The sequence below is a fragment of the Manis javanica genome, chromosome 3 (assembly GCF_040802235.1).
Source record: "Manis javanica isolate MJ-LG chromosome 3, MJ_LKY, whole genome shotgun sequence".
NCBI classification, from domain to species: Eukaryota; Metazoa; Chordata; class Mammalia; order Pholidota; family Manidae; genus Manis; species Manis javanica.
In genome coordinates, this window is record NC_133158.1 from 123,967,118 (window position 1) to 123,982,013 (window position 14,896).

The 14,896-nt window shown below is 35.0% G+C and overlaps 1 protein-coding gene across 5 annotated transcripts in view; it reads right to left on the minus strand.

The window, feature by feature from the left end:
* The window catches only part of ATP11B (ATPase phospholipid transporting 11B (putative)), a 135,023-nt gene that overhangs the window by 89,757 nt on the left and 30,370 nt on the right, over positions 1 to 14,896 (minus strand). For all 5 annotated transcript variants that reach the window (XM_073232005.1, XM_073232002.1, XM_073232003.1 and 2 more), the window contains exons 2-4: positions 12,915 to 13,031; positions 2,157 to 2,246; positions 418 to 498 (exon numbers count right to left, since the gene is read on the minus strand). In XM_073232005.1, coding sequence (XP_073088106.1) covers positions 418 to 498; positions 2,157 to 2,246; positions 12,915 to 13,031 — 288 coding nt within the window. The remainder of the gene's footprint in view (positions 1 to 417; positions 499 to 2,156; positions 2,247 to 12,914; positions 13,032 to 14,896) is intronic.

Consider the following 14,896-nt stretch of genomic DNA (forward strand, 5'->3'; position numbering starts at 1 on the left):
ATTTTAATTCAACATTCATGCCAAAAATACAGGCTCCATCCCAATAAATATATCCCTTTTGATTTCCTTATATTTGATCCCTATATTTCCTTATTGCCAAAATCTACAAAGATGATTATGAAAATTAACCTATTTCATAAATTGATTTATACATATAAAATGATTGTTTTTGGGTGGTTCCTAGGTATGTCAATGGAACAACATATTTTAACAATGGTAATCATTCCTTGAGCCCCCAGGTACCTGAAATAGAATAGAATGGCTTATCTCAATTTAATTTTATAATATGTAATATCAAGCAAAATTTACTACTTTCATATGGAAATTATTTTCACAATAAATGATACTTTGGAGCAGAAATATTTAGCAACTTCTGAATGACTTAGGGGGAAAACAACAATAGAAAGCATTTCATACCTGCTTTATGGCAGTTACTGTTATCACAAAGAATAATGGAAGTCCACTGGTAATTGGACTGGTAGGTGTATCAATCATAAGCTAGATTTAAAAAAGAATGCACAGTATTATATTTTTATATGGTACAGGTCATACTATTAACATCTAAAATCTCATACATATTGGGAATTCTGAGAACACTATACAAAATGTATATCATGGTCCAGGAGAGGTAACATTCATATAGTTTAGTTCAGTTTCACGAGTTCACTTATATGGGGTTAGTAGACTAAGTCCATTGCATACCCACAAATATTGCTGGAGTGAACTCATGCCTTCTTAACACAGAATATTTAAGATCTTCCTCAGTATACCTAGGAGTGGAGATTCAGCTGCTCAGAACCTCATTTCACATTCTTTGCCCACCCTGATAAATGCTGAAGTCTGTCAGCAATTTTTACCCAGGATTCAGAATAACCTTGAGAATTGAGAGAGAACAAGGAATGGGACTAGTGTATGGGTTTTTTTTCTAAAGTGATTTTGTTGTATCTAGCACAGCTCAGAAAATGATGCTCCAATTATGATCTAAATCATATTGCCGAGGTTTCAATGAATTGCTGGAGAAGCAATTTTTGCAGTAATTATGTTTGGTTAGTTATAACATGGATCTAATGATGTATTAATGTGCCTTTACTCTAGATGGGTCAACTAAATGAAATTTCTATTCCAGAAACAAGTTGAATAGTAATTTCCTGACCTCAGATAGTAATTTCACAGATACATGCAATATGTGGACATGGTTATTATAAATTTTTTATTTTTCCACAAAAACCAAGCTGATAACATACTGACAGAAAACAGAAGTTCCTTTTCTTTTTTAAAAAATGTAAATGTTTCCTCAAACTTTCAAGTAATCACTGACAAGATTTTTTCTTCTGAAATCCCAGGTTTTAGTGAAAAAAAATTTCAGAGTTTATACAAAAATGCAATGCCACATTGAAAGAGACTGTTAAGGTATTATCAGAAAATAACCTCTTTAAAAGAAAATGACAATCAGTATTTAAAAATCTTGACTTATAGTCAGTCTCATAAGCAGTTCTCTTGATATTTTGATGATAGAAAAAAAGCACAATGTGAAAATTAAGAAACCATCAAAGAGTTTAAAATGAATTCAGATTTAAGTTAAGGAAATGGTCTCCTTGGTAGAAATCTATACTAATGGGGGATTAATAAAAAAACTTTTAATTTAAATAAAAGTAAAATTTAAATAAAGAAAAGAAAAGCCAAAGAAAATTTTGTTTTGTACAAAGATGGTTCCATGCACAGACATGTGTCAAAACATATATTATACGTTAAAAGCCACAATATTTATGTTTTGAGGCACAGAATCTGAAAGATGATGTTGTTTTCTTGGTTTTGATTATTGTTATCAGCACCACTGAGCAGCAGTGATGAAACAAAAAACAATTTATCATAAAATGCATAGTCTATTTTTTAGAAATCCGTATGTGGTTTAAACGATTGTATAAACTGTATACAATGGGGAAACAAAAAACAATTTATCATTAAATGCATAGTCTATTTTTTAGAAATCCGTATGTGGTTTAAACGATTGTATAAACTGTATACAATGGGGGAACTCTTCAGAAAAAAAATGGTCCCATAGTCAAATGATTTAGAATGCAAATGTAAGTTTTCCCTGAAGATACATTTTTAGAAATCAGGTCTATATACTTAATCTATTGAGTAATAAAGCTTACCTGAACCAAAAATATAATAAGAAAATAGAAGTTTGCCACTCTTCTGAATTGTTCGAATAAATTTTTTGGAACAAAATTCCACACAGTATACTAAAAAAGAAAAAGAGGATTTATAAATTAATATATAAAAATAATATATACTATATAGATGTAATAATAAGAAAAGCAGAAACAGGTTTACTAATAAGCACTTAGACAAATTCATGTAATTAATGCTATAGAAACTATGTATTTCGTTTTTAGAGTTTCAGGAGCTTTATTCCTCTTTTTTCTTTCTTTATTTACTGGCAATTCGGTATAATTTTTAAAAATTAGATAAATTAGAACCCATCAATTTTGTATTAAATTCTTGACTTTTTTAGAAGTTGGAGATGGCAGGTCTAAAACAGCATTTTAGTAATTGATTTTGGACTTAGGTTAATTACAAAACACTAAACCTAATGCTGAAGATAAACAAAAGTTGACAGAACTGCTGACCCTAGATACAATTTATGTTTTATTTATTTAGCTCAGTATCAGAAAGACTGGAGATGGTATAATTATTCAATTATTCTTTGTTAAGTATGACTTATGGGAAAATAACCTAGAATGTGAAAAAGATTAAAAAGGACTTTACATAAGTGATCACTGGTATAACCACCAAGAAAATCTCATAAAGGACATGAAAATCTGTCATAATGTCAATTTTTAAACTAAGTAGAATATAATAGTTAAGAACATAGATGGTAGTGAGTTAAATTGCTATGGCCTAAATCCTAATCCCAGGTCACTACTCTTCTGCATCCTACTTTGTGCTGCTATAAAATAAGGGCAGTATAAGAATCATATTTTACAGGGTTGTTATAAAGATTAAATGAGCTAATATATTTATGAAGCACTTAGGACAGAACCTGGCTCATACTAATTGCTCTGTAAGTGTCCATTATATTATTAACTAGTTTATAAGCCTATAATGCTATGCTATAGAGGCAGGGTAATACGGTACAAATTTTACTTGTGTCACTCAGTAATCACAACACTTCATATATGAAACATGGAGATACTTCATAGCACTGTTACTTTACCCTATGCATATTCTTCCAGTAGAATTAAGATCCCTGAAGCTCTCCAGGTACATTGTTTTATTTATAGCTCTATCTCCAGCACTTAAACTACTATTTGGCATATAGTTGGAGATCAAGATTTTAGCAGAGTAGATGAATAAATAAATAAATATGGTTGAAATGTGTTTATTAATTTTTTCCTCAGATACCTCTCCTGATATCAGGCAATGTAGCCTGACCGATTAAATAATGGAATAATGGTCACTGACCAATTCAAGACTTTCAAAGAAGCAATTAACCTAATTTTCTCTGGTGCATTGTAAGATGGTTCTGATTTCCGAATTTTCATATGTCAAAAACTTACTTCTTAAGATCTGAAACATCCTTTCCTATGTGAACAATTTATAAATAGGATAAGTTCCCAGAACCCATAAAAGCCTATCTGACCAAAGGGTATATAAAGAGTTGTACAATACCTAGCAACCTGTTTTTCTTAGGTGAAGTTGTATTTTCAGTTCAAATCAGACATATGTCAAATACATTTTTCTGTGGCAGTGGGAGCACCAGTGGCTCCCAAATCTGAGATTGAAAATTACATTCAGGGCTCTAGAGAGAAGTGAGGCAGATACTTTCTGGAACCAAAATTAGTCACTGCTCAATGTGTACACTGAGATGGGAACTATGGGTCAAATCATCTCTAGGTGATCTTAACTGCAATAAAAACACAGTTGTCCCTACAGGGGTCAGAGTAGTCTATGTAATTTCCACAGTTACCAAATCAAATATATGAAACTTTGTAAGACTTAAGTTGGCAATGTTCTAAGTTTAAACCTATCTATTCAAATCATTAAAATGGCAATATATTTTGTCTTCTAGAATCTTGAAAAGAGCAACTACATAAATTGGCAGTAAGGTAATTGGTTTAAAGATATTTTCTTTGGCTAGTTCAATAATACAATGGGAAGACTAAGAATTAATAAATTTCTTATGAAACTTGGCTTATAAATATTAGTGACTATAGTTTCCAGGCTTTCTGAAATGCAAACGCAGTAAGAATCTCTCTCTGTCGCAGAGAGAGGAGGGACTCCAGCAGAATACTACTTAATATGAAAATATTCTAAGAAAAACAATGATTTACTATGCTTTAAAATTATTTTACTTATTATGTAAAAATGGTCAGAAAAAAATGAATTATAACTTTTCTATAGTCATGTATATATGACTGTATAATCGACCTTTTTTCCTCTTAAGGTCTGACATTAGAAAGAAAACCAAAACATAGTCATGAAACTAAATCTTTTGCAAAGAAGCTTAAGGTAAGGTAGTTATTATAATTTAAGACATATGGATCTACAACTACAAGACATTTGCATTTTAAAAGGAACAAAGATCCAAAGTTTACTGCTGAAGAGATTAAGAACAAAACACCAAGAGCTATATTCAAAGATAAAGTAAATGAAGGAATATACACAGAATTTAAAGGAAAAGCAGTCAGTGAGAAAGAAAAGTCTAATGAAGGAGGTCATAGATGACTGGACTTTACGAGAGGAACATTCAACAGACTAAACTAAGGGGCAAACAGAGGGAGAACATTTCACGAAAGAAGAACCACATCAGAGAGGAGAAAAGTTTATCAAGACTTTGTGGGATGGAAAATAACACAATCTGGAAGGGGTTTAAGGGAATAAGAAGGGACAGAAAGGTAGTAAAAAAGGGAGTAAGAAATCAGCTTCATTTACGGTCAGGAAAAAAATGGACACACCTATATAAATATCTACATTCTTGAAATTATGGTCAAAAACAGTCATTCTACATTTCTGCAAAAACATAAAGTCTATAATCACTGCAAAAACAGGTGTATTTTTAAAATTGTGGTTATCAACACAAAATCATAGCAAAGGCACAGTGGCAGGAAAGTTCAACACGAGTTTATGGAATAGCTGGTAATCTGGTTTAGAAGGAGCTTAAGAAAGAAGTAGTGGAGTAAAAAAGTAAAAAAGGAGTAATGAGAGAGACAGTCCTCATGTATGCTTTAAAAAAAGGCAATATTACATGTTTACATTTTTGAAACTGGTCAAAAACATTAAACCTAGTACTGCTGCATATGAAGACAATCATATAAAGATATTTAATTCCTAAAGTTTTCCAGGATATTCAGCTTCTAGTATTGTCAGAGGAAGAAGAACAGGAACACTTCTGAAAGCCGAAAGCATTATGAAGAATAGATATGAAAAACTTAAAAATTCGGGACAGTGTCCAACATAAAGAAACTGGAAGAGAGTTTAATAATAAGAATAAAAAAAAGCAAATGGAAGGATTAAGAGTTATGAGCTATGGCTTCTTAGCATGGAGACATTATCCAATTCTCACAGTCACGGCAACAAAACAATAGGGAATAAACTATACCCTTATCAACAAAATATGACAGAGATTAGATAGAGTTCAGGGTTGGAAAAGGTGCTGAAAATTTAAGGGTAAAATACTGGTAGTGAAAGAATCATACATAGAAAATGACCCAAATTCAGAATATAAACTATCCAAACCCAGGCTGAAAGTTAAATTGCATACTATATAGAATGAACTACTGATACTCATACTTGTAACAACAAAGATGAACTTCAAGACTATTATGGTAAATGAAAAGAAGTCAGACACAAAAGACTCATACTATATGACTGTATTTATATGAAATTCTAGAAAAGACAAAACTATAGTTACAGAAAGTAGATTAGTGGTTGGTAATGCTAGAGGTGAGGAAGAGGGAAATTGGTTGCCTCCTTTTTGGAGTGATGGGTATGTTCTTTACCTTCATTGTGGTGGTGATCAGATGATACTACACATTTGTCAAAATTCATTAAACTGTACACTTAAATTGGTCAGTTTTATTGTATAAATTATACCCAAAGTCTTTTTTAATTAAAGTTTTCAAGGACTCTTATTTGTTGCATAATTAAGAACTGTATTATTTAATCTAGAGATCCTATATTTCCCTAGATTCTGATATTTCCCCTTCCTGCCCTCTGCTTTAGAACCACCATTCAAAATATGGCTAATGGCTATCCGACAGCATGGAAAACATTGTTACCATGAGAGACAAGTCTACTGGACAACAATACTACACAATTTTGTTCTAAAGCAAACTGAGACATCTTAAAAATGCCATAAAAAAGAAAAACTGAAGAATATATAAGTGAAGCAGTACACTGGTACTGTAAGACGTTTACAGAAGAGTAATAAAGTTGGAGGAAGTCACGCTTTAAAGTCACACCACTGAGTTAAAGTCCACTTTCATCACTTACTTGTGTGCAACCTGGGTAAATTATTTCCCAGGATTTCAACTGAAAAAATGGATATAAGATGAGTATAAAACTTTGTAAAAGCTATTTGGATTGTAAGGATTGATGGTTGTAATGATTAAATGATGTAAGAAGTACCTAACATAGTGCATGGCAAATAGTATATATATGTTAGTTCTTCAGTTTAATTGCAACTAAGGATAATTTCTGGCAAGTTAGCTACCTGATATTAACAACTGGCAACTCCTCTTACTTTTCCTTTTTTTTTCTTTCTTTTGTTTTTATTATGGTATAATTAATATACACTTACATGAGCAACACTGTGGTTACTAGATTTACCCCATTATCAAGTCCCCACCACATACCCCATTACAGTCACTGTCCATCAGCGTAGTAAGATGCTATAGAGTCACTATTAGTCTTCTCTGTGCTAAACTGCCTTCCCTGTGCGACTCCCCCTATAGTATGTGTGCTAATCGTAATGCCCCTTTTTCCTCTTATCCCCCCCTTCCCACTCATCCTCCCCAGTCCCTTTCGCTTTGGTAACTATTAGTCCATTCTTGGGTTCTGTGAGTCTGCTGCTGTTTTGTTCCTTCAGTTTGTTCTTATACTCCACAGATGAGTGAAATCATTTGATACTTGTCTTTCTCTGCCTGACTTATTTTAGTGAGCATAATACCCTCTAGCTCCATACATGTTGTTGCGAATGGTAGGATTTGTTTTCTTCTTATAGCTGAATAATATTCCATTGTGTATATGTACCCCATCTTCTTTACCCATTCATCTACTGATGGACACTTAGGTTGCTTCCACTTCTTGGCTATTGTAAATAGTGTTGCGATAAATATAGGGGTACATATTCTTTTTCAAACTGGGCTCCTGCATTCTTAGCGTAAATTCCTAGGAGTGGAATTCCTGGGACAAATGGTATTTCTATTTTGAGTTCTTTGAGGGACCTCCATACTGCTTTCCACAAAGGCTGAACTAATTTACATTCCCACAAGCAGTGTAGGAGGGTTCCCCTTTCTACACATCCTCACCAAAAGTTGTTGTTGTCTTTTGGATGGTGGCCATCCTAACTGGTATGAGGTCACATCTCATTGTGGTTTTAATTTGCATTTCTCTGATGATTAGTGATGTGGAGCATCTTTTTGTGTGCCTGTTGGCCATCTGAATTTCTTCTTTGGAGAAGTGTCTGTTCAGATCCTTTGCCCATTTTTTAAATGGGTTATTTGCTTTTTGTTTGTTGAGGTGCATGAGCTCTTTATATATTTTGCATCTTAATCCCTTACCGGATCTGTCATTTATGAATATATTCTCCCATACTGTAGGATGCCTTTTTGTTCTACTGATAGTGTCCTTTGCTGTACAGAAGCTTTTTGGTTTGATATAGTTGCATTTGTTCATTTTTGCTTTTGTTTCCCTTGCCTATGGAGATATGTTCAGGAAGAAGTGGCTCATGTCTATATTCAAGAGTTTTCCCTATATTTTCTTCTAAGAGTTTTATGGTTTCATGACTTACATTCAGGCCTTTGATCCATTTTGAGTTTACTTTTGTATATGGAGTTAGACAGTATTCCAGTTTCATTCCCTTACATGCAGCTGTCCAGTTTTGCCAACACCAGCTGTTGAAGAGACTTTTATTTCACCATTGTACATCCATTGGCTCCTTTATATTAATTGACCATATATGCTTGGGTAAATATCTGGACTCTCTATTCTGTTCCACTGGTCTATGGGTCTGTTCTTGTGCCAGTACCAAATTGTCTTGATTACTGTGGCTTTGTACTAGAGCTTGGAAGTCATGGAGCGTAACTCCCCCTGCTTTATTCTTCCCTCTCAGGATTGCTTTGGCTATTCGGGGTCTTTTGTGTTTCCATATGAATTTTAAAACTATTTGTTCCGGTTCATTGAAGAATGCTGCCAGTATTTTGACAGGGATTGCACTGAATCTTGCTTTAGGTAGGAGGGCCATTTTGACAATATTTTCTTCCAATCCAAGAGCATGGGATGAATTTCTACTTACTAGTGTCCTCTTTAATTTCTCTTAAGAGTGTCTTCTAGTTTTCAGGGTATAGGTCTTTCACTTCCTAGGTCAGGTTTATTCCAAGGTATTTTATTCTTTTTGATGCAATTGTGAATGGAATTGTTTTCCTGTTTTCTCTTTCTGTAAGGTCGTTATTAGTGTAGAGGAATGCAATAGACTTCTGTGTAATAATTTTGTATCCTGCAACTTTGTTGAATTCAGGTATTAGTTCTAGTAGTTTTGGAGTGGATTCTTTAGGGTTTTTTATGTACAATATCATGTCATTTGCAAACAGTGACAGTGTGACTTCTTCCTTAGCAATCTGGAGGCCTTTTATTTGTGTTGTCTGAGTGCCATGGCTAGGACCTCCAGTACTATGTTGAATAAAAGCAGTGAGAGTGGGCATCCTTGTCTTGTTCCCGATCTTAAGAGGAAAAGCTCTCACCTTCTCACTGTTAAGTATGATGTTGGCTGTGGGTTTGTCATATACGGCCTTTGTTATGTTGAGGTACTTGCCCTCTATACCCATTTTGTTGAGAGCTTTTATCATGAGTGGATGTTGAATTTTGTCAAATGGTTTTTCAGCACCTATGGAAATAATCATTTGTTTTTTCAACTTTTTGTTGATATGGTGGATGATGTTCATGGATTTTCGAATGTTGTACCATCCTTGCATCTGTGAGATGAATCCCACTTGGTCAGGATGTATGATCCCCTTGATGTATTTTTGAATTCGGTTTGCTAATACTTTGTTGAGTATTTTTGCATCTATGTTCATCAGGGATATTGGTCTGTAATTTTCTTCTTTGTGGTGTCTTTGCCTGGTTTTGGTATTATAGTGATGCTGGCTTCGTTGAATGAGTTTGGGAGTATTCCCCCCCACCACCACTTTTTGGAAAACTTTAAGGAGAATGGGTATTATGTCTTCTCTTAAATGTCTGATTAAATTAAGTGGTAAATTCATCTGGACCAGGAATTTTTTCATGGGTAGGTTCTTGATTACCGATTCAATTTCATTGCTGGTAATTGGTCTGTTTAGATTTTTCTGTTTCTTCCTTGGTCAGTCTTGGAAGGCTGTATTTTTCTAGGAAGTTGTCCATTTCTTCTAGGTTATCCAGTTTGTTAGCATATAGATTTTCACAGTATTCTCTAATAATTCTTTGTATTTCTGTGGTGTCCATTGTGATTTTTCTTTTCTCATTTCTGATTCTGTTTATGAGTGTAGATTCTCTTTTTATCTTAGTAAGTCTGGCCAGGGGTTTATCTATTTTGTTCATTTACTCAAAGAACCAGCTCTTGGTTACATTAATTTTTTTCTATTGTTCTATTCTTCTCAATTGTATTTATTTCTTCTCTGATCTTTACTATGTCCCTCCTTCAGCTGACTTGGGGCTTCATTTATTCTTCTTTTTCCAGTTTCAATCATTGTGAATTTAGACTATTCATTTGGAATTGTTCTCCCTTCTTTAAATGGGCCTGAATTGCTATAAAGTTAACTCTGAAAACTTTGCTGTGTCCCACAGAAGTTGGGGTGTTGTGCTGTTGTATTCATTTGCCTCCATATATTGCTTGATCTCTGTTTTAATTTGGTCATTGATCCATTGATTATTTGGGAGCATGTTGTTACAACTCCATGTGTTTGTGAGCCTTTTTGTTTTCTTTGTATAACTTATTTCTAGTTTTATACCTCTGTGATGTGAGAAGTTGGTTGGTAGAATTTCAATCTTTTTTAATTTACTGAGGCTCTTTTTTGTGGCCTAGTATGTGGTCTTGGGTGCAGAGTTGCGTAGATGTCTGTTAAGTACACCTGTTGTAATGTGTTGTTCAATGCCTCTATGTCCTTATTTTCTGTCTGGTTGTTCTGTCCTTTGGAGTGAGTGGTGTGTTGCAGTCTCCTAAAATGAATGCATTGCATTCTATTTTCCCCTTTAATTCTGTTAGTATTTGTTTCACATATATAGGTGCTCCTGTGTTGGGTGCATAGATATTTATAATGGTTATATGCTCTTGTTGGATTGATCCCTTTATTATTACATAATGCCCTTTGTCTCTTGTCACTTTGGGTTTGAAGTGAATTATTGTAGGCAGCATATAGTTGGATATTGTTTTTTTATCCATTCAAATGACTCTATGACTTTGATTGGTACATTCAGACCATTAATATTTAGGGTGATTGTTGATAGGTCTGTACTTATTGCTATTGCAGGCTTTAGATTAGTGGTTACCAAAGGTTCAAGGGTAACTTTTTTACTATCTAAGAGTGTAACTTAACTCACTTAGTATTCTATTACAAACACAATCTAAAGGTTCTTGCCCCCTCCCTTTTCTTTCTCCTCCTTTCTGTGTATATTAGGTATCATATTCTGTACTCTTTGTCTATCCCTTTTTATTATCTCTGGTGACAGCTATTTAACCTTAGGAACACTTCCATCTATAGTAGTCCCTCCAAAATAGACTGTAGAGATGGTTTGTGGGAGGTAAATTCTCTCAGCTTTTGCTTATCTGGAAATTGTTTAATCCCGCCTTCAAATTTAAATGATAATCTTTCCAGATAAAGTATTCTTGGTTGGAGGCCCTTCTGCTTCATTGCATTAAATATATCATGCCACTCCCTTCTGGCCTGTAAGGTTTCTGCTGCGACGTCTGATGATAGCCTGATGGATTTTCCTTTGTATGTGATCTTATTTCTCTCTCTGGCTGCTTTTAATAGTCTGTCCTTATTCTTGATCTTTGCCATTTTAATTATTATACGTTTTGGTGTTATCCTCCTTGGGTTTCTTGTGTTGGGAGATCTGTGCACCTCCATGACCTTAGAGACTACCTCCTTCCCCAGATAGGGGAAGTTTTCAGCAATTACTTCCTCAAAGACACTTTCTATCATTTCTTTTATGTCTTCTTCTTCTGGTACCCCTATCATATGAATATCGTTCCATTTGGATTGGTCACCCAGTTCTCTCAGTATTCTTTCATTCTTAGAGATCCCTTTTTCTCTCTGTGCATCAGCTTCTTTGTATTCCTCTTTCCCAATTTCTATTTCATTTATTGTCTCCTCCACCATATCTAACCTGCTTTTAATACCCTCCATTGTGCTCTTCAACGATTGGATCTCCATCCTTGATTCATTCCTGAGTTCTTGAATGTTTTTCTGTACCTCCATGAGGATGTTTATGATTTTTATTTTGAAATTTCTTCCAGGAAGATTTATTCATTCAGTCTCACTTGATCCTTTCTCTGGTGTTGAGATTTTGTTCTAAACCAGGTTCCTTTTAAGTTTCATATTTGTATGTGGCACCCTCTAGCACTCAAAAGCTCTACTCTCTGGAGTTGCTCAGACCCTGGAGTGATGTTGGGGGTCTCAGGGGAGTGGTGCTGGTGTCTGGGAGGAGGAAAGAGCTGTTTCCTGCTTCCTGGCTGGTATGCCTGTTTCCACTGCCGGAACCAGTGGGCTGAACACACAGGTGTAAGCCTCTATGCTTTGTCTTTGTAGATGCCATATGTGGGGCTTCCCTCTGGCTGGCCTGATGCCACGGCATGGGTTGCTGGTTTATCAGCCTGAGCCAGGTGCAGGATAGCCAGGAGGAAGACACAGCAGACTACATATCACAGTGGGGGTCCTTGGAACTGCATAGCCAGCCAGGGGATGGAGCACCTGAAGATTGTTTAAGTTCTCAACCAGCTGGGCAGAGTGCACCTGGACAATTTTGTCTACCTGTCCTTTCTCCTGAGCAGTAAGCTCTGTGCAATCCTTGCCCCTTTAGCAGGCCTCTCATTTTTAGGAAATCTTTCAGACTGCCTGCCCAGATCAGCCGGATATAAATCCATGTTTTCCACAAGCAGCTGGTATCTCCATCTCTCCAGGTATTCCACCTGTCTTAGCTTTTCAACCCCAGTAATCAGCAGAGCACCATGCAATGTAGGTTTTGCTCCCAGAGCACATCTCCAGGGCTGTGTTCAGCAGTCCCAGGCCTCCACTCCCTCCCTGCTCCATTTCTCTTCCTCCTACCAGTGAGCTGGGGTGGGGGAAGGGCTTGGGCCCCACTGGGCCACAGCTTTGGTATGTTACCCTGTTCCATGAGGTCTGCTCTGTTCTTCAGGTGTATGCAGTCTGATGCAGCCTTATTTCCTGTTGCCCTTTCAAGATTAGTTGTAGTAATTATATTTTATTTTCGTATTATATGTGGTTTTAGGAAGAGGTCTCTGTCTCACCTCTCATGCTGCCATCTTTAATCCACAACTCCTTTTATTTTACAGTTTATAGTTTTGGTTAAAATAAATCTATCACCACCATTTCCTTGAATTTAAGGATATAAATGTATACTAGAACAATACAAATCACTTTTCAAAAGAAAATGGTACATGTCACAGTTTTAATAACAGAAGTGTTATTTCTTACCTTAGATGAAATTATCCGGTTATCTATAAATTTCTGAGGTGTGTAAAGGCCATTCTGAGGAAACCTGTTGGCTATATAAATAGTTCTTGTGTCACTTTGATGTGGTGGGTCAAAACCCTAAGACCAAATGAAAGAAAAAGTAATGGTCAACAAGTTAGTTATGATTCTTTACTGTTGAGGTTTTTCTCCTGTGCTTATTTCATTTCATTGTCTCCAAGATTCATCCATGTTGTAGTATGTGTCTGAATGCTGCATTCTCTTTAATCACTATATATTTCAGTGTGTGAATATAGCATGATTTATATAATAAACATATATACACTTCCTGTATTATAAATTTTATTCCCTGCTGGTTTCAATTGAGCAGATTACACATATTATTACTGGTCCTGAATTGCATACAGAGTCAATCTATTTAATTATTATCAGAGTTAAGTCATATGCTTTTTTCTTTCACAGGTAAACAGGTACATTAGCTTCATATATAAACTAACTAGGTAAAATCTCTGCTACTGAAAAATTGTCCGTACTCTGTCAGAACAGCTACCACAGGAAAAAAAGTCACACAGAAGACCTGCAGAAGTATCTGGGGACAAAACTTCTTTTTCTCCCTTCATTCCTGGGAGCTCCTTGCCTTTTTCATAGCACAGATTCCTACTCAGTGATATGGAAGGCCTGTGTAGCTATGGCCTAGGCAGCACCTACAACATCTGATGACAAAAATTTATATCTTATTTCTTCCATACCCAGATCAACTCAGTTCCAAAGAGTTTTGTTCTCAGAGGACTTCCAATGCACAGGGCAGAGTTTGCCCAGATTTATTCCATATAATCATCTCTTTGTGCTAGTTATACTTCAATTGACTCGCTGAAATATGGATATATATTATACCTAGCCCCAAATTTAGAAGACTCTCAAGATACATTTAATAACAACCTCTAGTAGAAAAGTTTTCACTGGTCACAAGAATACTGGTATATCTTCATATAGTATTGTTCTCTTTCCCTGGAGTGGCAAGTGAATCTTCAACAGTCCTTTGTTATATCTCAGCAATGCCTTTACAGACTGAAAGCAACAACCAAAAGCAAGACCTTTGTTTTGTCCTAACAGGCAAAGATTAGAAATTTCTTAAATTTTCTTTCTTTTTTCCCATGGGTGTCCAGGGCTACTTACGAGTACTACTAAGTTATTAAAAGGTCAACAAAACTTGATACTCATAAACTACAATGATCCATTTTTTGATATAAAGGACACTAATTTATTAACTTACTAACAAGTAAGTAATGGGCTACCATTCAATGCTGAGCATCTCTGTAAAATTTCATTAAGCACAGACATACATTAAATATCCCCATATTACTTAGAGGGATATCTTGTTTAGTACACCAGAATACTAACAGTGGTATGTATGGTTTTCAATTGCTGTTATTATTATTGGTCTTAAAAATTTTAGTTTGTGATCCTAGAAACAGCTAGTCTAGTATAGGATTGTGTAAATTAAATTTATTTGTATGCTCATTAAAAAAACATGAAGGTTAATTTTATTTGCTTATGCTATTTATAGTGATAACCACATTTTATGGATGTGAATGTGCCATTATGTGTCTGATTTGAAAATCAGTTTCTTCAAGGATAAAATGTGGCATGCATATTTATTTTCCTTTACACAATTCACAACTGTGCCCTGTAATAACTCATGTGTGGAAAAGCCAGGCTCAAAATCAGAGTTGGAACTCTTTGCTCGATCTAAAAATATCACAATCATCTTAAAGATATATGCCATTTATTCATTCAACATATATTTACTGAGTTTAAGTACTATGTTAAGCCATGAAGGATTAGATGATTTATTATATACTTAAGCAAATCCTAACATGCTCCAATGAACAGTTTGAATTAACTGCTATAGTCTGTAGCTGTATTTCTCAAAGGAGGTTCATAGGAAGTTTCCCCATAAGGTTCATAAAATTACAAGAGAGGCA